Genomic DNA, 21,598 nt, shown 5'->3' on the forward strand with positions numbered 1-21,598 from the left:
GCCAGAGGCATCTAGGACAGAGGGAAGCCTTGTCTAAACCTTCCCCCACCCCCAGAGTACTGCCAGGACCCCAGGGCTATGGGATGCAGCTTCTCCTCTGGTACTGCCAGGGGACGTGACAGAACAGCCTCAAGGGTTGGGCTCAAAGAAGGACCTTGTTCTACTGCCCAGAAAGGAGAGTAGTTTTAGATCAATGAAGGCTGACCCTGGGGAAATGTGTGTTCATGTGTCTGAGTGGTGTGGTGGGAAGGGCGGGCCTCCCAGGACTGGGAAGCATCAATGAGCACTGGAATGAGTCCAAGGAATGTCCACAGCCTCGGGCCCCTTGGGGTGGGCCCAGCTGGGGCTGCAGATGAAGGGTGGGGATGAACTTCTAGTTTCCTGCCCAGATCAGAAAACTCTGGCCCAGAGCTAAGGTACAGTAGGGGCCCAATGAATACCTGCCCAATTGAACCCAGATGGTCTGTTGTTAGGTAGTGATGTCTACGTGTATAGTGTGCCTGCCCTCTCTGGAATCTCACAAACTCAGTCATTCTGCCTTAAGGTCTGACAGAGCATATTCTGCAAATTCAAAAGGAAAAACCTGTCTGGGTAAGGAATCTGAGCCGGATGGTGGTGGCGCACGCCTTTAATCCCAGCACTTGGGAGGCAGAGGCAGGCAGATCTCTGTGAGTTCGAGGCCAGCCTGGTTTACAGAGTTCCAGGACAGGCTCCAAAACTACACAGAGAGTGTCTAAATAAACAAAAACAAAACAACAGCAACCAAAACAAAATAAAAATCTATTTCTGTTTCCATGACTTAGTATATTTAATAGTGGGCAGGTTAGGTTATTTACATTCTCTAATCTTGCTCATCTGTCTCTGTAATGCTGGCTGTAAAAGCCCTGAGGTCCCAGGGTTATAGAGAGTCAACAGAAGGATGCAAAGCACCTTGCACTAAGCAAGTGCTCAGCACATAAACCCTTACCTCCACTACTCCTGGGTAGAAATCTTCCTCCAGGCTGTCTTGAGGGTGCTGAACCAGTGGTTCACTTAGCAGAGAACATCTGGGACACCCCCTTAAGGTTCCCCACAGGGGTGGGGAATTTTACAAAATTATTTATCAAAAACAGACACATGTCTGGCCTTAGAGTTAAAGGCATAATTTGTAGTGATGAAATTCTGGAGATGGGTGGACTGGGGTTGGGGGACCAAGCAATGCTCGGGTACAAGCTGCAAATCTGAGGACATGGAGAGGGTAAAGGAGACTGTGTGAGTGCCCTCCTTAGCACAACGGCCAGTCACAGGGCAGGACTGACCAGACAACCCAAGCTAAGTAGGTCATGACCCTGGGTCCTGGCAAATCATAGGAGCCAAATATATCTTTGAGACTATCATAAGAGCAAACCCATTTTTATGTGCTTAGCTATTGCAACAATCATGTTGGCCTCTGGCACTAGTCAGAGGGGCTGGGGTTTGGCTCCAGACATACCCTTCTCTGTCTCACCCCAGCTCACACAGACATCAGCGAGGACCAGGGGTTCACATTTTTGTTTGATGAACTATGTCAAAAAAGCCAGAAAGGGAAGGGTGGGGCATCAGTGGATGAGCTCTGATGAATCACTTGCCACGGCCCCTTCTGACCTCAGTTTCCCCACCCAAATTCAGGGAGCCAGAGAGGGAGAAGCTTAAACCTGCTGGATAGCAGGATTGACTCAGAAAACTGGACATGGGAAGAAGTGCAGGAAATGTAGCCCAGGAAGCTGTAGGATGAGGGAGAAGAGATCTTAGCTGCCTAGGCTCAATTTCCTCCTACCATGGGAATCCATGGGAATTCCTATGGTCCAAGGCACACTCGGTGGGAAAGAGGACCATGATTGCAGTTAGAGGTCCAAACAGCAGAGAACTGGGACAAGCAAGGAACGCTAGCCCTCTCTGTCCTGGTTGGTTTTTTTGTTAACCTGATACAAACTGGAATGAATGTTTACAGAAAAGTGGCCTGTGAGACATTTTCTTGGTTAATTTTCTGTGGGAAGGCTCAGACCACTATAGGCAAGTGGTCCTCAGTGGTACATAAAAGAAGATCAAGCAAGCCATGGACAAAAAGGCAGGAAGCAGTGTTCCTCAGTGGTATCTGCTTCAGTTCCTGTCTTGATGTCCCTTCAGAATGGACTGTAAGATGAATAAACCTTTCCCTCCCCAAGTTGCCTTTGATCAATGTTTATCACAGCAATAGAAGGCAAACTAAGACATTCTTCTTCCCTGCTCAGGGACCTGGAGTCCTGCTTTTCTTTTCTGGTCTTGGATGTCACCTCAGATTCTACTTCCTTAAAACTCATGTGGCTACCTGGGCTGGAGTCCCCTTCCACAGCGGTAAACCCATTTCCCTACTTCTGGAAAGACATTCATGACTGCTCGCTCACTCACCACTTCCCTGGACACACCCAGAAGCAGCAGCAGCAGCACCCAGCCTGGTGCTTCTCCACTGGGCGAATATTAGGGCCAACCCTGAAGTATTAGATCTAAGAGAACACTAGCTTCATTATTTTTAGAAAGTCCCTAGGGGACTGGAACATGAAGTCAAGACTAGGACACACTAAGGTCAATTTTTCTCAGCTCCCTGAATTATCTATGAAGATGGACAGCAAAGACTCAAACTCAGAGGGCACACTGGAGAACTGGAGGAGGAAGCAGAACCTCTGCCTTACTGCTCAGGCATCCTGATCCCAGGAGAGTCCTTCCCACCACCCCCCCTTAAGACAGGGTTTGTCTTGTAACAGTCCTGGCTGTCCTGGAACTCGCTCTGTAGACCAGGCTGGCCTTGAACTCAGAGATCCGCCAGTCTCTGCCTCCCGAGTGCTGGGATTGAGGGCATGTGCACCACCGCCTGGCTGCTCTGAGGGGATTTTAAGAGAGTCAAGGCTGTGGTGGTGGTGGTGGTGGTGGTGGTGGTGGTGGTGGTGGTGGTGGTGGTGGTGGTGGTGGTGCACGCCTTTAATCCCAGCACTCGGGAGGCAGAGCCAGGTGGATCTCTGTGAGTTTGAAGCCAGCCTGGTCTACAGAGCAAGATCCAGGACAGCCAGAGCTACACAGAGAAACCCTGTCTCGGGGGAAAAAAAATTGCCAGGCGGTGGTGGCTCACGCTTGTAATCCCAGCACTCAGGAGGCAGAGGCAGGCGGATCTCTGTGAGTTCAAGGCCAGCCTGGTCTACAGAGCTAGACCAAGATAGGCTCCAAAGCTACAGAGAAACCCTGTCTCGAGAAACCAAAAAAAAAAAAAAAGAGTCAGAGAAACTTCCACTGGAAGTTTCACTGGAACAGATACCTCTTAATTGAGGACTAGTGGGTCAGCTGAACTCAAGAGTTGGCGGGCTGGGTAAGTATGAATCTTTCTGGGGAGGGGACAAAAGGGTCAGATACCATGAGGAGGGCAGCCATTATGTTTTGATTATTTTTGTTAGTACTGAGGATAGAACTCATATTTGCTAAGCAATCTCTCTACATCGACTATGCATTAGATACTAAGAGCTACTGCTCTAGAATGTGCTGGAACCTCCTCCATAAAGAAAGTAGTATTCGAAGGCCTCCCTGATATGCGAAGGCCTCCCTCTCGTCCCTCACTCTGTTCTCCTTACCTCTCTACCCGTCAAGTGCCAGCTTCATGGAAACCATCTCAACACATGACAGGGATGTAAGACCTTGATTCATACATTCACTATCATGCAATTCATTCCGCAGTAGTCCTCCAGCCTTGGCTGGGCCCTCCCCAACAAGCCAACGTAACTGTTAAGAAAGGGCCTTGGGGTTGGGGATTTAGCTCAGTGGTAGAGCACTTGCTTAGCAAGCGCAAGGCCCTGGGTTCAGTCCTCAGCTCTGGGGAAGAAAAAAAAAAAAAAAAGAAAGAAAGAAAGAAAGAAAGAAAGAAAGAAAGAAAGAAAGAAAGAAAGAAAGAAAGGGCCTCTACAGCTGGGTGTGGCGTACATACCTTTAATCCCAGCACTTGGGAGGCAAAGGCAGGTGGATCTCTATGAGTCTGAGGGCAACCTGGTCTACAAAGTGAGTTCCCAGACAGCCAGGGCTACACAGAGAAACCCTGTCTCAAAAAAAAAAAAAAAAAAGAAAGAAAAAAGAAAGAAAAGAAAGGGCAAAGGGCCTCCACTGTTTTGTAGAGCATACTGTTCACTGGCAATGTGGTAATGTGGTAGAAGCGAATACTGTAGAAATACATACTTCCAAACTAGGAGCTCCAGAGACACCTAGGGATTCATCCTAGAGCTGCTTAAAAGGTTCTTACTACAGCTTGGAGGAGCAAAACCAAGTGGTAGACAGAGTTAGTAGTCAACTATTCCCAAATTTGATCCCTACCCTCTAGCCCTGCAGTTCTCAACCTGTGGGTTGTGAACCCTTTGGGGGTCGCTGCATTATCAGATATTTAATTTACATTGCGATTCCTAACAGTAGCAAAATGAGTTATGAAGCCGTTGAGAAGCACTGCTCCAGCCAATCTGTACCCAAGGCTTCCCCACCCGTCCAACAGACTTTCCTGACAGGTGCTGTGAGGGTTAGACAGCAGTCAAGACAAAGTCACTGGACGTGTGACTGCGCACGTCTGTAACCCCAGACTACACGGGCAGAGGCAGTCACTGCACTGCAAGTCTGAGACAAGCTGGGCTATAGGCTGAGACCCTGTTTCAAAAACATAACTATCAGTTGAATGTAGTGGTGGTAGTGATGGTGCACACCTTTAGTCCCAGTACTCGGGAGGCAGAGGCAGGTGGATCTCTGAGTTGGAGGCCAGCCTGGGCTACAGAGCGAGCTGCAGTACACCCAGGGCTGTCACACAGAGAAACCCTGTCTCAAAAACAAACAAACAACAAACAAACCACCCCCTAAACCCGTAACGTGGCAAAGCTAGGAGACACATGTGTGTACTCATATTGTAAAAATCATCTCATAAAACATGAGAATTGGGAAAGGAGACCCTACCTTTAACCTTCTGTATCAAATGGTTTTACTCTGAAAACAACAAAAAACCTCAAAAGTGCTTTAATAAATCAACAGCAACAAAGCAACAAAGTGGGTGACCTGATAAACAGAGAAGGCTGGTGCTCAGGACAAGGTAGTAGGGTGTGATGAAGCTGTGCAAAACACAGGCTTATTCCAAAGGAACACCACCCCATCTCTCCAGCGTGGGTAGATCCTACACAGACCTCCATCCTTGGGTGCCAGAGCAGGGGAGCCTTTCTTCCTGGTGGGGAGGCTGGCAAGGGTGGGAGATGGCTGAGCTCTGAGCCTGCCTCAGCTAAGCAGGCTCTGAGTGCTCGGTCTGCCTGACTGAGCATCAGGCCAACGTGACTCCAAATCCATGTAACTACCCCTGCTGTGCCATGATGCTCCTGCAGCTTGAACACCCAATTCAGTAAGAAACAAGGGTGTTTCTATGATGACCGGGCCTGGGGAGCTAACAGAGGCCAGGGAGCAGGGGTTCCCCAAACCCCGATCTTAGAAACCCATGTTGGAGTCCTGTAAAATAGGGATGAGAACAGTACTCATCTCCCAGGGTAGTCCTGAGGAGTGTAAATATGACTAACAATAAAAACAACTGACAGTTACTGAGTATTTACTGCTTACCAGGCACCGTGGGAAGAACTCCACCTGTATGAACTCACTGGCTCCTCATAAGCACCCTAACATAGGTGGAATTATCATCTTTACTTTAAGGAGGAGGAAGCTGAGGCACAATTACAGCAAATAACAACTATGATTTCAGCCTAGGCAATGTGACTCAAGAGCCACCAAAGGACTTGACACAGGTTAGGGGCACTTGGCTTACAAGGGCTCCACAGGAACTGCTCTTAATCACACAGAAGGTAGAAAGAACAAGGGTGACTGCAAGGGTCCCTCAGTTCCCTTCCCAGCTAGTTTTTTGGGTATCCACAACCCTCCCCACTCTCTGACCTCCATCTGACACCTGTGTCCCTGAGATCAGCAGCCCTGCGCCCAGCTACATGTCAAGGCCCAGAAGGCCCTTATGTATTAGCCCCTGAGACGGATCTCTGGACTGACTATTCTTGAACTCTAGGGACAGGTTCTAAGGATATCTGGCTCACCCATCCCAGTGCCAGCTTCAGTAGACAGAGTACCTCTCTACTGCGTACTTAGGGAACTGACGTGGAGGACTACATCTACATTCAAAACTCTCTTGAAGCTCTCATGGCCTGCAACCTATTTACTTTTGGAAGTGAAGACCTGTACAGACAAACCTCTTCTACAAGTTCTGAGATCCTCTCCTAGCTCTGGTGTCCTAGAGCTAGGAAAACAAATCACCACTCACCTTCTACCATGCCACTTCATGACTTGCCGGTTCCTTTCAGCAGCTCATACAAGCTACCCAACACCATCCTTCCTCTATATGGGCAGTTTCCAGTTTGTGTTGCCCTCCTGGGAATCCCCATTCCACACCTGAGGACAGCCCCAGGAGACCAGACAAGCACACAACATACATTTCTCAGCACCACTGTTGGTTGGTCTCTGGCACCTGGCACCTGCTCTTGCTCTCCCACTGTACTCCCATCTCTAGGGGCAGAGACTCACCAGCACTGTTGGCCTCTGACTCCAGCAGGTGGATATCATTGCAGTCCGCCAGCGAGTGCTCCAGACAGAGCTGCAGAAAGCGGGCTTGGGTACGGGTGACCCGCTTCAGAAGCGACAGCAGAGCCACTGTTTGCTCACACTCATTCCAGCCCTTGAACCAGCTAGCGAGGATGCCTACTTGGTCTCGGAACATCATGGTGCCAGGCCTGGGGCCAGGGTTGGGGGACGGCGGTGGCAAGGGCCAGCGCCGTCACATGGTCTCGGCTCTGGGCTCCTGTTACCTCTCCCCTAAGGGCCAGGGCTTGAGGATGTCCCCTGGCGTGGTGGCAACGGGTGGTGGGGGGAGGAGGGAGCCTGCTTACATCAGGGGAGGTCTTGGTCCAGCCACACCTCTCCAGGCTCCTGGAAAAGAAAGCAAAGGGATCAGAGGGAATGCAGGGGCTGAAACTGTCATGGTGAATATGGGCTGAAGGCCCTGTTCATGTTTCATGGAGTTTGTTCTGAGTAGTTTCTGGGAGAAAGATGAAGCCAGCAGCAGACACTGAACCAGCTCCTATCCAACTGCAACTCATGGAACATGCATGACTGGCACTCCAAGACCAGACCCTCAGACAATGAACCAGCTCCTCTCCAACTGTGGACTCAGGAAACAGGTATGACTAGTACTCCGAGACCAGACCCTAGTCTCAGAGACTAAGGGGAAGCATTGCCTCACAACTGGACAGCATAGAGCCAAAGGAGAGTGACTCAAATCAAAGATTAAGTCAGAAGGGTGTTCAGAAACAGGAAGAGATGCTGTGCATTTGGGAAAAGATCTGAATGAAGAAAGGTATGGCTCAAGGTGACATGACAAAGCAGACATGTGACCTGGAACACATCTGCTGATCTTGCTAGTCTCAGGCTGCCTCCTCTCAGAGCTGGACAGTAACTGCTCACCAGCAGAAAAGAGCTCAAGAGTTCTTCAAACTAAACCCCACAATTCTGGCTCAAAGGTGGAAGGTGAGATGGTGACTCCAGGAGAGATCCCGGTATGCAGACAGGGTATGCAGACAGTACACGCTGACAGCAGGTAACTATCTGGTCACAAACCAGCCGGTAGATGTGAGTGAGTCCCAGGGCACGAACATGGACAGACCTGTTTAAAGATCACCACCATGAAGGGATCTCATGCCCTTCAACATAGCTCTTCTACTCTGGAACAAGCTTGGCTCTAAGACTCCATCTTTCTACTACAGGGTAGAACACCGCACGCCCCTCCCCCAACCCTCCTCTTCAGTCAACTTCAGCCCAAGACTCCAAGGTGGGAGTCCTCTTGACTTTCAGCACAGCAGATTGTTATCCAAGGGCCAATAGAGTGCCAACTTGAAGGAAATGGGCAGAATAAAATGCAAAGACACTTGGTTGGGGCAGTGGTAAGCAGATTGCTGTGAGTTCAAGGCCAGCCTGGTCTTAGAGTGAGTTCCAGGACAGCTAGGACTACACAGAGAGATTCTGTCTACAACAACCAAAAAAAAAAAAAAAAAAAAAAAAAAAAAGAGGGAGAGAGAGAGAAAGACACTCAAACAAGAAAATGTCCAAATTCCTCTTAAGCAAAGACTACACAGAAACTGTTTGAAGTGGGCAAATAGCAGGTCTAGTTTTTTGGCTGGCTCATTTCTAGACACTCCTCTGAGGCCTTTCTCAAGTGTTTGGGGCTTAAGGTATCCACTCATTTCCCCATCTGTCTCTTGCAACCAGTGCCCTCAGTTCCATTCCCCCAGGGCTGCCCAAGAACCAAGAACTCTATACACAGACCTAGGGTGTATAGAACCGGCAGGGCCCAGGCCTTAGGGCGTGGCCATTATTCTGACCTTACACAGCCCTGTTAGGGATAGTGTATATGGCTGGGTTGCCTTGAAGAATCCCTATTGGATATCAAAGGAGAACAAATTAGTATAGCTGTCAGTTCTTTTTGATGGAAGCAGTGGGGAGAAAGATGAGAGAAAGTGAAGTTTGCTCCAAGTTACACAGGTCTCCCACCAATTGTTTTAAAGGCAAAATCACAAGTCACCTCCTGATTTAAAGTCTCCAATGACTTCCAATTGCACTTAAATAATCTAAATAAATCCAAATTTACCTTGGCCAAAAGTGCCCTGCATGACTCCTATTGTCTCTCCAACCTCATGACATATCAAGTTCCTTCTTGTTCGCTGGTCTCCCCTTCCCTCAGAGGCTAGCTCCTAACTTGCTTGGGTCTCAGTACAGTATCACTTCCTCAGAGACAGTCTCCCTGACACTTTTCCACAGTCACTCAATTGTATTAGTGCTCTCATTTCTTTATAACACTATGAAATACTGCCTTATGTTGATTTTTCTTCTCACCAAAATGGAGGCTATGTAGTCAGCCAGCCTGAGCCTAAAACAGTATTTTATTCATTTTTTAAAAAATCACTACATTTTATTTGTGTGTAAATGCCTGTATATGCACGTGCCAAGTGCACATGTGGAGGTCAGAGGACAATTTGTGGGAGTTGGTTCTCCCTTTTGGTCATGTGGGTCCCAGGAAATTGAGCTTGGTGGCAAGTGCCTTTATCCACTGAGTCATCTTGCTGGTCCAGAGTGTTCTTTAAAAACAAAACCAGAACAGTTGTGATAACATATGCCTTTAATTTCAGCACCAAGGAAGCAGAAACAGGTGGATCTCTAAGTTTGAAGCCAGCCTGTCTATATATCGAATTCCATGACATCCAGGACTACATAGTGAGGCTCTGTCTCAAAGCAAAACAAGACAAATCCCAAAACACTGGGGTGGGGTGGGATCAAGACAGAATTTTTAAAAACAAATACAAAAGCCTGCCCTTAGATGGGCGGTGGTGGCGCAGGCCTTTAATCCCAGCACTTGGGAAGCAGAGCCAGGCGGATCTCTGTGAGTTCGAGGCCAGCCTGAGCTATAGAGCGAGATCCAGGAAAGGCGCAAAGCCACACTGAGAAACCTTGTCTCGAAAAAACCAAACCAAACAAACAAAAGCCTGCCTTGTTATCTTCTGCCTGATTTCTTTTAACTTGTGCATGTGAACACATAGCAATTGCTTGCATGCAAGCACTTGTGCACATGTGCACATTGCATACACATGTAGGTACCTGAAGTGGCCAAAGGCTTCAGTTCCTGAAGCCAGAGGCTGTAAGCCACCTGATGTGAGTGTTGGGAACTCAAGTCCTCTGAAACTGTAGTATGCACTCTTACCCACTGAGCCATCTCTCCAGCCAAAGATAAAGGGTCTTGTTTAAGTGGCCCGGGCAAGTCTGAACTCACAATCTTCCTTGCTTTAGACTCTTGAGTGCTGAGATTACAGGCGTGTATCACTGTACCTGGTTAATGGGAATATCTATCAATAAAGTATAACTAATAAACTGAGGCAGATGTGATGCTCTCATAAGATGTAATCCTAGCCTCCAGGAAGCTATGGCAGGAGAATGGAGCTATGCACTCCAGGTCAAGCCGAGATACCCAGGGAGGTCTTGTGGAGAAAGCTACACAGAACCACGCATGAGGTACCACTAACTAGTGTTTCACGTGTAAAAGGCTGAACTCTAGGCTGTTTAGTAATTCCCCTGTCCCTCCAAAGTGTCCACACACTTTGGAGGGACAGGGGAATTACTAATACTCTAAATGTTTTTGTTGTTTTGTTTTTTCGAAACAAGGTTTCTCTGTGTAGCTTTGGAGCCTATCCTGGAACTCACTCTGTAGCCCAGGCTGGCCTTAATACTCTAAATTTTATAACATTTCATTAGATACAAATGAATACACACTATTTTTTGACATTTTAAAAAATAATTTTCGCTTTGCCCTGGAGGAGGTGGGAATGGGAGGTGGGCTGGGGGGAAAGGGAGGGGGTGGGAGGGGGGAGAACAGGGGAACCCGTGGCTGATATGTAGAACTGAATGGTATTGTAAAATAAAAGGAAAAAAAATAAATAAATAATTTTCAGCTTTTAATTCCAGTATTCCGGCGGCAAAGGCAGGTAGATTTCTGAATTCAAGGCCAGCCTGGTCTATACACCAAGTTCCAGAACAGCTAGGGCTACACAGAGAATACCTATCTTGAAAGAAACCAAAAAAATAAAAATAATCCCCCCCCCCCCCCCCCAGAATTGAGGCTTCTTTCTCCTCACTCACAGCAAGGAAGCACTGTGCTGCCCTGGATGCAGGGTGACTGAGTGGAAGTTCTGTGCCTGGAAGCAGTACTTGCCCTCCTTACTCCAACATTGTGTGGCTTCAGGTCCCAAGAAGGCACCAGATGCTTCAACATAAGAAAGACTTTCTATATAATGGATCTGTTCAAGGATGGAGCTAGCCACCATGTGAGGAGGTAATAAGTGCCTGGCTGTTGGAAGTGGTCAAGCAAAGGCTAGGTGGACCCCTCTCGGGAGTAGGAGCAAATAATTCCTCCACTGGTTGAGAGCTCATGTGATACTCAGACCATGTTACTGTTTCGGTGGAACATTTGTGATGGGAGGTTTGATATGCCAAAAGCATTTACAGCAAAAAGATTACCAAATTCTCAGGCAAAAGCTGCACATTTCTACCCATCCAATTTTTTACTGGGCTGTTACTTTTCCTAAGCAACAAGGCTATATCCCCAATGGCTGCTGACTAAACATCAATCTAGGTTCTTCCAGCAAAGCTTTGGGACGGAATGAGGTCTCAAATGTGATGCTCACCAGGCTAAGCTTTGAACAGAGCTGGCCACTGGGGACTACAGTGAGCTACAAAGTACACAGCCTGTTTAAAGGCAAAATACACTACTCCACTCTAATCAACTGGTACCATGTGGGAATAGACTCATATTATCAGGTCTCCAGTTTTGTTTTTTGTTTTTTTTTTTAACAGAACAGCAGGAAATCTGGCTTTGAAAAAAAATCCTTATTTTAAATGTTGGAAACTAATTCACATTAAAACAGCAACTGTGAACTACTACACAGCACAACAAAACCACAAAACCCAGTGGCTGTGGTCCTTGAAACAAACTGGAAATAGACCAGAAGCTGACAAAACACACACTCCAACCCGTGGCCTCTGTAGTTTGTATCTTCAAGCCACCCAGATGCTCAAGGGACAGAACTGGTGGGGAGGACACAGTGATGGAATGGGGCTCTGTAGGTCTGCAGTGTGTACCAGGGCTTCCACAAGTCCACCCATAAGACCAAACTGTGAAAAATCATCCCTTAGCTAAACCCAAAGACCTGTGTTTGATCCTCAGAACCCACATGATGGAAACAAGTCCAAGTTTTCTTTCTGACCTACATACACACACACCATGGCACATGTGCTTGCACACACACAAACACACATGCTAAGTAAAATATAACCCAAAAAAGTTTTGTTTTAAAATATCTCTGTGAATTAGAGACCAGACTGATCTACTGTAGCAAGATGTAGGTCAGCCAGGGCTACAGAGTCAGACTGTCTCAAAAATAAAACGAAATAAAAATAAATAAGTCATCTTTAATGGGGCTAAAGAGATTGCTCAGTGGTTAAGAGTACTTGCTGCTTTTGTAGAGGATTCAGGTTTGGTTCCCATCACCCACACAGTAGCTCACAACCATCTATAACTCCAGTTCCAGGGAATCCAATGCTCCCTTTTGGTCTCTACAAATACTTAAATACTTGTGCATGTGGTACACATGCATACAAGCAGGCAAAACACTCTTACACATAAATCTTTTAAAAAAATTGGAGCCCAGGGCTGGGCGGCGGTGGCACACACACCTTTAATCCTAGTACTCAGGAGGCAGAGCCAGGCGGATCTCTGAATTTGAGGCCAGTCTGGGCTACAGAGAGATCCAGGACAGGCACTAAAACTATACAGAGAAACCCTGTTGGGGGGGGGGGATTGGAAAAGAATGACAAGAGGACTGCCATGAATTTATAGCCAACTAGGGCTACACAGCAAGTTTGAGGCCAGTCAGAGCTACATAGCAAGATTCTATCTCAAAAGAACAACCTACAAGTAGTGATCTTGGGCTAGGGAGATGATAGCTCAGGGTGTAAGGCACTTGCCATACAAGCTTGAGGATTTGAGTTCAGATTGCTAGAATCCAGGTAAAGTCAGAAGTAATAATCCCTGTCTGTAATCCTAGTACTCTGACAGTGGGGTGAGAAGTGGAGACAGGAGAATTCCCAGAAGCTCAAATGCCAGCTATATTCAATGATGAACAAGAGGCAACCCTTTCTAAACAAGGTAGAGTGCAAGGACCAATATTCAAAGTTGTTCTCAGATCTCTTAATTCCTGCCATGGCACACACGAACGCAGAGATAGGAAAAAAAAAAAGAAAAAAAGCGATCTATCTTCAGGGCAGAAGGTTGCTGAGTGTTCGATGCAGGCAGTAACTTTCGAGACCAAATGGATGGCCCCCTTTAACTAAGGGCAGAGGGCCCTGGCCCTCTATCCCAGCTGCTTGTTTGTAGTGAGACAGCACCTGGATAAGGCATCAGCATCAACTCTCCCATGGCACCTCATGGCAGTACCATCCATCTTACTATGATGGGTTCATCTGTCAAATAGCCATTCCATCTTCTGGTTCTAACAATGAGTTCCCCTTGAACAATCAACCATCTTTCTTGGCTGTAGAAGTAGACATGGGATAGAGCATGAATAAGTTCTCTTGGAAATTTCAATGGAACTACTGAGGAAAGTAGCTCTAGGTTATTAGTTATTACCTCTGCTACCTTGCAGCTGACCCCCTTCTGAATGAAGTCAACATGGACAGAGCATCCTCAAGAGGTGAGGGGAGAAGACCTAGGGCCACAGAGCCTCAAGCCTCCTTACTGAATTAGATTTTTCAGTTCCAGAAGCCAATAAATATACTTCTTGAGCCTGTTTAAACTGGATTTTTACTACATAAAACAGTCTTGGCTACTTAAATACAAAACTGTGTTCAACTGCTGCTCTGGTCTCTCTGTGTTCACATGGCCAAACCTGACTCTCCCTACTTTTGAGGAAAGCCAGGAGAGAGGGCCTACTACATAGCAAGCCTCTAGATACCCAGCAACACTGCTGGCATCTGGCTAGATTTAGAACATATAACTTTCTTGGGAAGCACCTACCGACCCCAGAGATGAAAACTGGAACCAAACAAACAGCTGAGAGGTTCCAGGGAAATTGTTCCCCAGGCTTCTTCCCTGGCCCCCAAAAGTGAGAAGAGGTCCTCAGGCAGGACAAGTACTCAATCAGCTCTCTTCATTTAGAAACAGAACTGGGTAGTCAGGTGACCTGGCACAAATCCTAGTTCTCCCACTGATACTTGCTACTATGACTTTTGGCAAGTAATTCAGCTTCTTCCTCAGTGAAGCTGTGAGAAGACTGAGATGAAACAATGTATAGGAAGACAGCTAGCCCAACAACTTCCTCTCCAGCATTACACCCTGTACCTCAGAGTTCCAATGCTAACAGTTCTTCACGGGTGAGTTCACCTGGATCCCCAGACATCTATTTTTGTTGTTTGTTTGAGACAGGGTCTCTCTATGGAGCTCAAGCTGGCCTTGAACTTGAGATCCTCCTCCTTCAGCCTCTCAAGTGCTTGGGATCTAATTTAAAAATATATGTAAGGGTTGGGGGAGGAGGGGGTGCTTGCCCAGCATGTGAAAAGTCTGTGATTTAATCCTATCAACACACACAAACATAACACATAAATGGCACATATATTTATGAGCATGAACAGCCTCCTTTTACAAATGGGAAATATTAGTTAGACAGAAGGGAAGATACTACTCACAACTGTGTAGGATCTGCAGGGCCCAAACACTATGCCTTCAGACCTCTTGCTTTTAATAAAGATGCTGAAGCTTCCTGAAGTCCCCATTGGTGCTAAGAAGTTGGGCTTATGGGATATCCATTAACAGCAGACCTCCAGACCTCCAGGTCCCATCTGCCTCCCCATCCATTCCTAGCTCTTCTACAGTTCTTGACCTAGGCCTCTGAGGAACACACATTTTATAAACAAATAGGCTAGTTACCAAACCGGAGTGTGTCAAAAGACAAAAGAATCCAAAGTATCTATTCTAAGAACTACTGATTTCAGAAACTTCAAAAACATGTACACACAAAAAGTATACCACAGTCTCAGCAAAAAAAAAAAAAAAAAGCCTTTTCTGTTAATGAATTGTCCTGGGGAAACAAAGAGAAGTCAAGCAGGGCCACTAGAAGCTAAGTGCATCATAGGGACTCTGGAAAAACGGAGTAGAAAGGAAGTTGCTATTCCTCTTCCTATCCCCAAATCTCTTGACTCGTTGCCTCCCTCCCACAGAATGTTCCCTATTCCCTTGTCTCCTATAAGTAAATTGTCACCTCTGTGGACATCTCAGACTCTTCTGTCATCTCAGTTTCTTTACTCTCCTGAAGATGCAGTTGTTTTTCCCCAGAACCAAGGTTTTGCTATGTAGCTGAGCTGGCTTAGAACTGGAGATCTTCCTGCCTTCTGAGTACTGAGATGACAGGAATGTGCCCCCACAATTGCATTTTTTCAGAGGGTGGGGTGGAATGGGTATGGTCTTACTATTGGCCCTGGATAGCCTGGGACTCATGTAGGCCAATGCTGCCCCTGAACTCATGATGATGAACTTCCTGCCTCTGCCTCCCAAGCCCTGGAATGTTGGGATTTCAGGCATAAACCATTACATCCACCAGGTTTGTTTTTTATTTTAAAGGAAAAAAACAAAACAAAAAACAAGTTCACTGAGCATACAAGGGCACAGCAGGCATGGCAGCAACAGAACTGTCAGCTTGATTCTGTTTTTCTTAAAGATTTATTATTTTCATTTTATGTGTGGGTGTTTTTGCCTGCATGTGTGCAATAGCTGAATAGGCCACAAGAGGGTGTCAGATCCCCTGGAACCAGAATTACAGATGGTTGTGATGTGGGTGCTAGGAACTGAAACCAGGTCCTCTGGAAGAACAGTCAGTCATCTTTAACTGCTGAGCCATCTCTCCAGCCCCTTTTTTCTTAGTGGCGGCTGCAAATGTCCTTATCTGTGCCAGCAAAATGGCAGGTTAAGATGCTTGCTACCAAACCTGACAACCCCTGTTTGATCCTTGAAACCCACATGGCAAAAGGGAAGAACTCCCACAAGTTGTCCTCTGACTTCCACATGAGTGCATTATCATTTGTGTGCCCAGATATGTTCATAAACATACAATAAATGTTCCCAATCCTCTTCATCAGACCTCAGATCAGACCTGTCCCAATTTCCCTCACTTTCCCCAAAAGGAGTCTGATACCTTCACAGGTGGCACTTCTTCAAAGGCTTCAGCTCCTTCCATTCTCACAATGCCTAGACTGTAAGAGGCATGAGGGAAGGGAAGGGGGTGGTTGTATGATCCACTGCTACATCATAGGATCGACAAAGAACGGGCTCTCAAGAAACAGCTGTGATACATTTCTCCACTGTGCAACAGTTCTTCCTCTGCATGCAGCAATGCTAGGTTTAGAATGTCTCACTTCCTGGTCTTCCCACAACCAGTGTCACTCATCTTTCCTGCTTATGAGGCTCAATTGTCACCTCTTCAACAAGGCCAGTTCTGGCCACTCTGTCTACAGTGGCCACCTTTACACTTGTTCATTTCCTTCACAGTACATATCACACTCATACTTCTTTTTAAAATGTTACTTGTTTTGTGTGTGTGTTAACACATATGCCATGGCATGCAGGTGGAAGTCAGAAGACAACTTGTGGTGTCAGCACTCTCCTGCCACCTTTACATGGGTTCTGGGAATCAAACTCAGGCTGCCAGACTTGCACACACACTAAGGAGCTAGCTCACTGGGGTTCACATTTCTTTTAATGCAGTATTTCCTCTCCCTCATCAGAATGTGAACTTCATGAGTTTTAGGTCTTTGTTTTACCCTTAGCTCTATCTCCAATACCCAAAACATCTTCCTCCATGGATTACTTAGTGACCACTCGCTGTTAGGGACATTTAAGACTGGCACAGTTCTGGTTTGCTGAGTGGTAGTTATATACACCTTTAGTCCCAGCACTTGGGAGGCAGAGGCAGGAAGATCTCTGAGTTTGAGGCCAGTCTGGTCTACAGAGTGTGTTCCAGGGCTACACAGAGAAACCCTGTCTCCCCCGTGCCCCCCCCCCCAAAAAAAACTCTTTGCATAGTTCATATATTGCTATTTTATGACCTGTCTTCAATCACAATCTATTTGACAAGTTCGCACTAAAACAAAACTTCTCTGAAGTTCTAGGCCCTAGAAATCCAAAGCCAAGTTGAAGGACTATTACATTCTACGTTCTAAAGCCAGCAAGCCAAGTCACTCATCTCCTTCCTGCCTCTTCTAGTGATCCTGAAACAAAGTCTGTAGGATCACACTGGCCATTAGATTTCTTTGGATCCAAATGATCACAGAGCAGGGAACTACTGGGGGTGGAGACAGAGTAGAGACGAGTGCACATAAAGCTCATGGGATGGAATCATAATCCTATTTGGTTCAGCAAGAGACCCAGTTGCCGAGTATAGAACCCCAAATACACCCAAGTATCTTCTACCATCAACTATCTCATACCTACTAGGGAGAGAAACTGTTTCAAACTGGGACTCTCAAGAGTCGTGTCCCCCCGCCCCCCACCACTGCAGCTGCTAAAGAGGTAGAGTTTAAAGCTGGGGTTGCTGAGGGCAGTATCTGTCACCACAAGCAGAAACCTGTTAAGGAAGAAGCTACTAACTCAGTGCAGAAATGTGAAGGTTGGGATTATTATCTGAACCTTTGGATGCAGCTATAAGCAGTCTGGATTTTTTCAGTAACAAGAGCCAATTAACCCTCACCCCACTCCCCTGCATAGCTCCCTTCCATCCCTGCTGGAGCTCAAAATCTCCCTTTTAAACTACTTTGTGCTACTTAGATTCTAGTACCTTTTAGGGCCTTGGCTAACATTAACTACTTTCTGCTCACAGCACTCAGTGTGTACAAGGCATTGTTCTAAGTACTTTACACCCATTAACTTAGTCCATGAAATAAGATATCATTATCTCCGTCATTTTTTTTTTTTTCATTTCTGGAAACATAAGGATCGCACCCAACACCTATCTGAACAAAAAATCCAATTCTCTGGCCCAAGGCACTATCATTTTGGGACCGGCAGAGCCCACAGACCTTCTATTAGTCCCACCTGTCCTTCACTTCATCATTTGTAAAGTGAAGATAATAGTAGTTTATCTACCTCAGGTTCCCGTGCATATGAAACTACACAGATAAAGCACTTAAACAGTACCTAGCAAACAGTACACATTCAGTAAACAGCAATCCCTGTTACATCTGTGGATGACTCTAGTGCAGCTATAAAATACCATGCAAATGAAAGAGTGCTTCCTTCCTTTAACTCTGCTCACGTACAGAAGAAACTATGGGTGAGAGATGACACTTTCTTGAGGCTTCAGATGTAGCTCAGTCATTCAACACTTGTCTTTCACGCCCCAGGTCCTGAGTTCAATTCCCAGCACCATAAAAACAGACATATGAAGTGTTTAAAATGTGTCCCCTGCCTAGGAGCCCCTCATTGTGATTCCCATGGAACACTACCTCACCTAAATACCTTTTCCATGAATTCTTTCCAAATAGCGGAATCCCCACAGCATATAATCTGTACTTCATGTCCTTTGTGGTGCACCTGCCCAAGCCCTCTACTAGGCAGTGAGCTCCCTAAAGACGGTGTTTATCTTGGGTTCTCTATTTCCTCTTCTTGGCCCTACAAGAGGAATGGATTCTCTTGGGAAAAGTTCAGAGTACTATAGAGATCTGAAACTTAGAGAATGAGAAGCTAACAAAGATGGGGAGAGGTAGGTCACCAGAATAGAACATAGGATAGCTCAGAAGCAGTACCAAGAAAAGTTCCATGAACACAAGCGCCAGGCAGGAGGATAGGCAAGGGGACTGAACAGAGTGATGAAAGGGAGAAAGAGGCAGGTAAGGTGTACCAGACATGGAGAGTGGGGTCTGAGAAACTTGGAGCTACCCATTCTCCAACAATGCTCATTAATTCCCTGGGTCACCTGGCACATTCAGATAAAGCCTGTGCTTCTAGCTTCCTGTCCGGTGAGGGTAAGTGGGCAAGTGAATCAAAAATTACAAGCAGGAAAGTGACTGGTGCTCTATGAAGTGCACGGAGGACCCTGGGCAGTTAAGACACAGAACAGAACACCTGAAGTTGCCCATTTGAAGAGAGAGAAATGAGATGAGAGGAACATGTATGTTCAAGGAGGTAGCAATTTAAAGCAAAAGCAGCAAAGACTCTAGGGTGGACCAGAGGAACAGAGAGAAGGAGAAAGTGCTGAGGAAGAGCTGAAAGGGAATCATTCAAAGGCAGAATCTGAAGTAATTACTCAGAGGGTGGGGTAACTTTGTAAAGAAGCCAAGATCTTTCAAAGTGGGTAAGAAGTCTTTCTGGAGGATAGGTACTTCACACAGGAGATCCCCAGGAAAATGGGGATGTATAGCAGGGCATAGAGGTACATCTTTGGGGCTCTTTCAGGACTTTTTATAGAGAAAGAGAGAGCCTCTTAGCAGTGGTTCTCAAACTTGAACATACATTGGAATCAACAGGATTGTTTGTTAAAAACTCGGATTGCTGGGCTCTGCTCCGATGTTTTCCGATTCAGTAAGTCTGAGTAAGACTCAAGAATTGGCATTTTCCAACCAATGCTGCTGCAGGTCTCACCACACTTTGAGAGCCACTGACATAGGGAAGGGAAAGCTTCAGTAAGGGGTCTTCAAAAATGGAAGGGATGAAAGCAAAGAGTCCTCAAGAAGTCTCTAAGTGGGTGCTAAAAGTCTTTCCATGTCTGAAAGGAGAGATCTATGAGGATCAGGTCTAAAAAAAGGAAGGAAGGAGGGAAGGAGGGAGGGAGGGAGGGAGGGAGGGAGGGAGGGAGGGAGGGAGGGAGGGAGGGAAGGAGGGAAGGAGGGAAGGAGGGAGGGAGGGAAGGAAGGAAATCTGAGAGCCGAGTCTCCAAGCACTGGGATTTCCAAAGTAGAGGAAGCTTGGGAAGGGGAGTCTGAAGGATGCTGGGGCCTCTGAAGAAATAGTGGGTGAAGTAGGCTGAGAATCCAGAAGGGTCTACGATTTCCAAGGAATAAGAATGGGAAGGTAAGAGAAAAAATGGGAAGGTAAGAGTCCTGAAATAAAACTGGGGATGTCAGAAAGGAAAACTGAGGGAGGGTTCCCAGAAAGTGCTAGAGATTAATGACACAGGGCTTGGGGAAAAAATTCTGTAAAGAGTGTCTTGGGGAGAAGGAGTGGTCTTCTGAGAAAGGTCATGACAAATGGATCTCTAAACACACACATATACACCCCACATGGGGGGGGGCTTGATGAAAAACCTCAAGTAAAGTCAAAAAGAACATGGGTTGGGGGGATGGGATCTCCTAGGGAAGACCTGGTAGCATTAGATTTGGTTTACCACAAAATATTCAGGGTGTTCAGTTATATTGAGGATGACTGGGTAAGTGTGGAAGGCTTTCTAAAGATGGTTATGGAGAATGGGGGTGGGGGGAGGCTCTGGGGGAGAGATAGCTAGAAAAGCCTTTTAGTAATACAGTCTGAGAAATAACTCCAAAGGTCCTAGGGATGCAGGTCCTAGGGATGTCAGGGTCTCTGAGAAGTATTTTAAGGGCCTTTTCAGGGTTATTGGGGTTTCTGATGCTAGGGGGTCCTGAAAGCTGTATCTCAGAGGGGTGTTTCAGGGTTGTAAGAAGGAGCTTCAGAAAGTTATCTAAGGCTACAAGGGGGCAGTCTCAGATTTTCAGGTTATCCAAGAAGAGTTTTACACAATTTTTAAAATATGTGGTGTGTGTTACTGGGAAGGATTTGGGATCTCTAAGAGGGGATTTGGAAGAGGTTTTTGAATATGAGACAAGCTCTCTGGAGACTTTCAAGATTATCAGGCATGGGGCCTCAGGAGAAAATGGTTGGGGTACATAGAGGTGATCTAGTCTAGAGCATTTCAAGGTGGGGAAGATTTGCAGAATATGAGGTCTCTGGGACAGATTTTGGAAATCTACGGAAGGGTTCAAGAAGTATGAGAAAGGAATGGAGTACATTTGAGAGATGGAAGCATTGAGGGGAGGTGAGTTTTGGAATCTATGAGCATTCCAGTAGTATCTGAAGAAGACTGTTCTGGGATATGTAAGCTTTTCAAGGAAGATAGATGTAGGGTTCACCGGGGGCATCCTGAAGGATTTGGGGGATAAGAGTGAAAATCTCTAAGATTTCTAGAATGAGGAAGGGTGGGAGGGTCAATTCTTGGGGTATGTGAAGAGGAAGTCTGAGGGAGATGGATGGAATATGTGATGCGGATGGGGGGGTGTTTGGGGGCTTCAGGGTGGATTCTGAGGGAGATGCCTGAGATAAATACGCTGCGGAGACTGACGAGGAGCAGCCGCCAAGGAATGTGCTGCGACCCAGGAGGAAGACTGGGGGGGGACCAGGGGCCAGAGGGCGGGGATCCATGGGGAAGGTCCCCGGAGGAGGCAGTTGAAAGCTGAGGGTGGTCTCCCGGGAGGCCGCCGGAGGCCGTGCGGGAGGACCAGTCAGAGGCGTGCCGGGTCAAGACCCAGGTCCTCGGCCCGGCCCCTCGACCACCCCCAGGGCGTGAGCGTTTGGGAGGGAAGCTGAGGAAGGGGCCCGGGTGGGGAGACGCGGGCTGACTGCGGGGACCGCGGGGTCCTCCGGGCTCTCCCGGCCTCCCGAGGCCCGAGTCCGCCGCCCGCCGCCCGCCGCGGCCAGCGGCGCGGGGTCCCTGAGGGGGCGGGGCCGGCCGCGCGGCCTGGGTCGCCCTGAGGGGAGCGCCGCGCGCCTCGACCGCCGCCGCCCCGCGCCCGCCGGCCCGGCCCTGCCCGAGACTCACCGCCTCGGCCGCCGCCGCCGCCGCCCGCGCCTCCTCAGGCAGCCGCCGCCACCCGCGCCGCCGCCGCCGCCGCCGTCGCCCCCTCTCCGGCCCGAGAGCTCCCCTCCCTCCTCCCGCACCGACCACCACCGCCGCCGCCG

The 21,598-nt window shown here is 47.4% G+C and overlaps 1 protein-coding gene across 2 annotated transcripts in view; it reads right to left on the reverse strand.

Moving 5' to 3' along the window:
* The window catches only part of Samd4b (sterile alpha motif domain containing 4B), a 37,714-nt gene extending 16,128 nt beyond the window's left edge, over window positions 1-21,586 (reverse strand). Inside the window, exons 1-2 of one of the 2 annotated variants that reach the window (XM_076575072.1) lie at window positions 21,459-21,586; window positions 6,574-6,975 (exon numbers count right to left, since the gene is read on the reverse strand). In XM_076575072.1, the coding sequence (XP_076431187.1) occupies window positions 6,574-6,769 (196 nt within the window). In that variant the 5' untranslated portion in view covers window positions 6,770-6,975; window positions 21,459-21,586. Of the gene's footprint in view, window positions 1-6,573; window positions 6,976-21,458 lie in introns of those variants that run through there. The other variant, XM_042275070.2, reaches the window with a different exon arrangement.
* Window positions 21,587-21,598: the final 12 nt, after the last annotated feature.

The sequence above is a fragment of the Peromyscus maniculatus genome, chromosome 1, assembly GCF_049852395.1.
Source record: "Peromyscus maniculatus bairdii isolate BWxNUB_F1_BW_parent chromosome 1, HU_Pman_BW_mat_3.1, whole genome shotgun sequence".
In the NCBI taxonomy this organism is placed as follows: domain Eukaryota; kingdom Metazoa; phylum Chordata; class Mammalia; order Rodentia; family Cricetidae; genus Peromyscus; species Peromyscus maniculatus.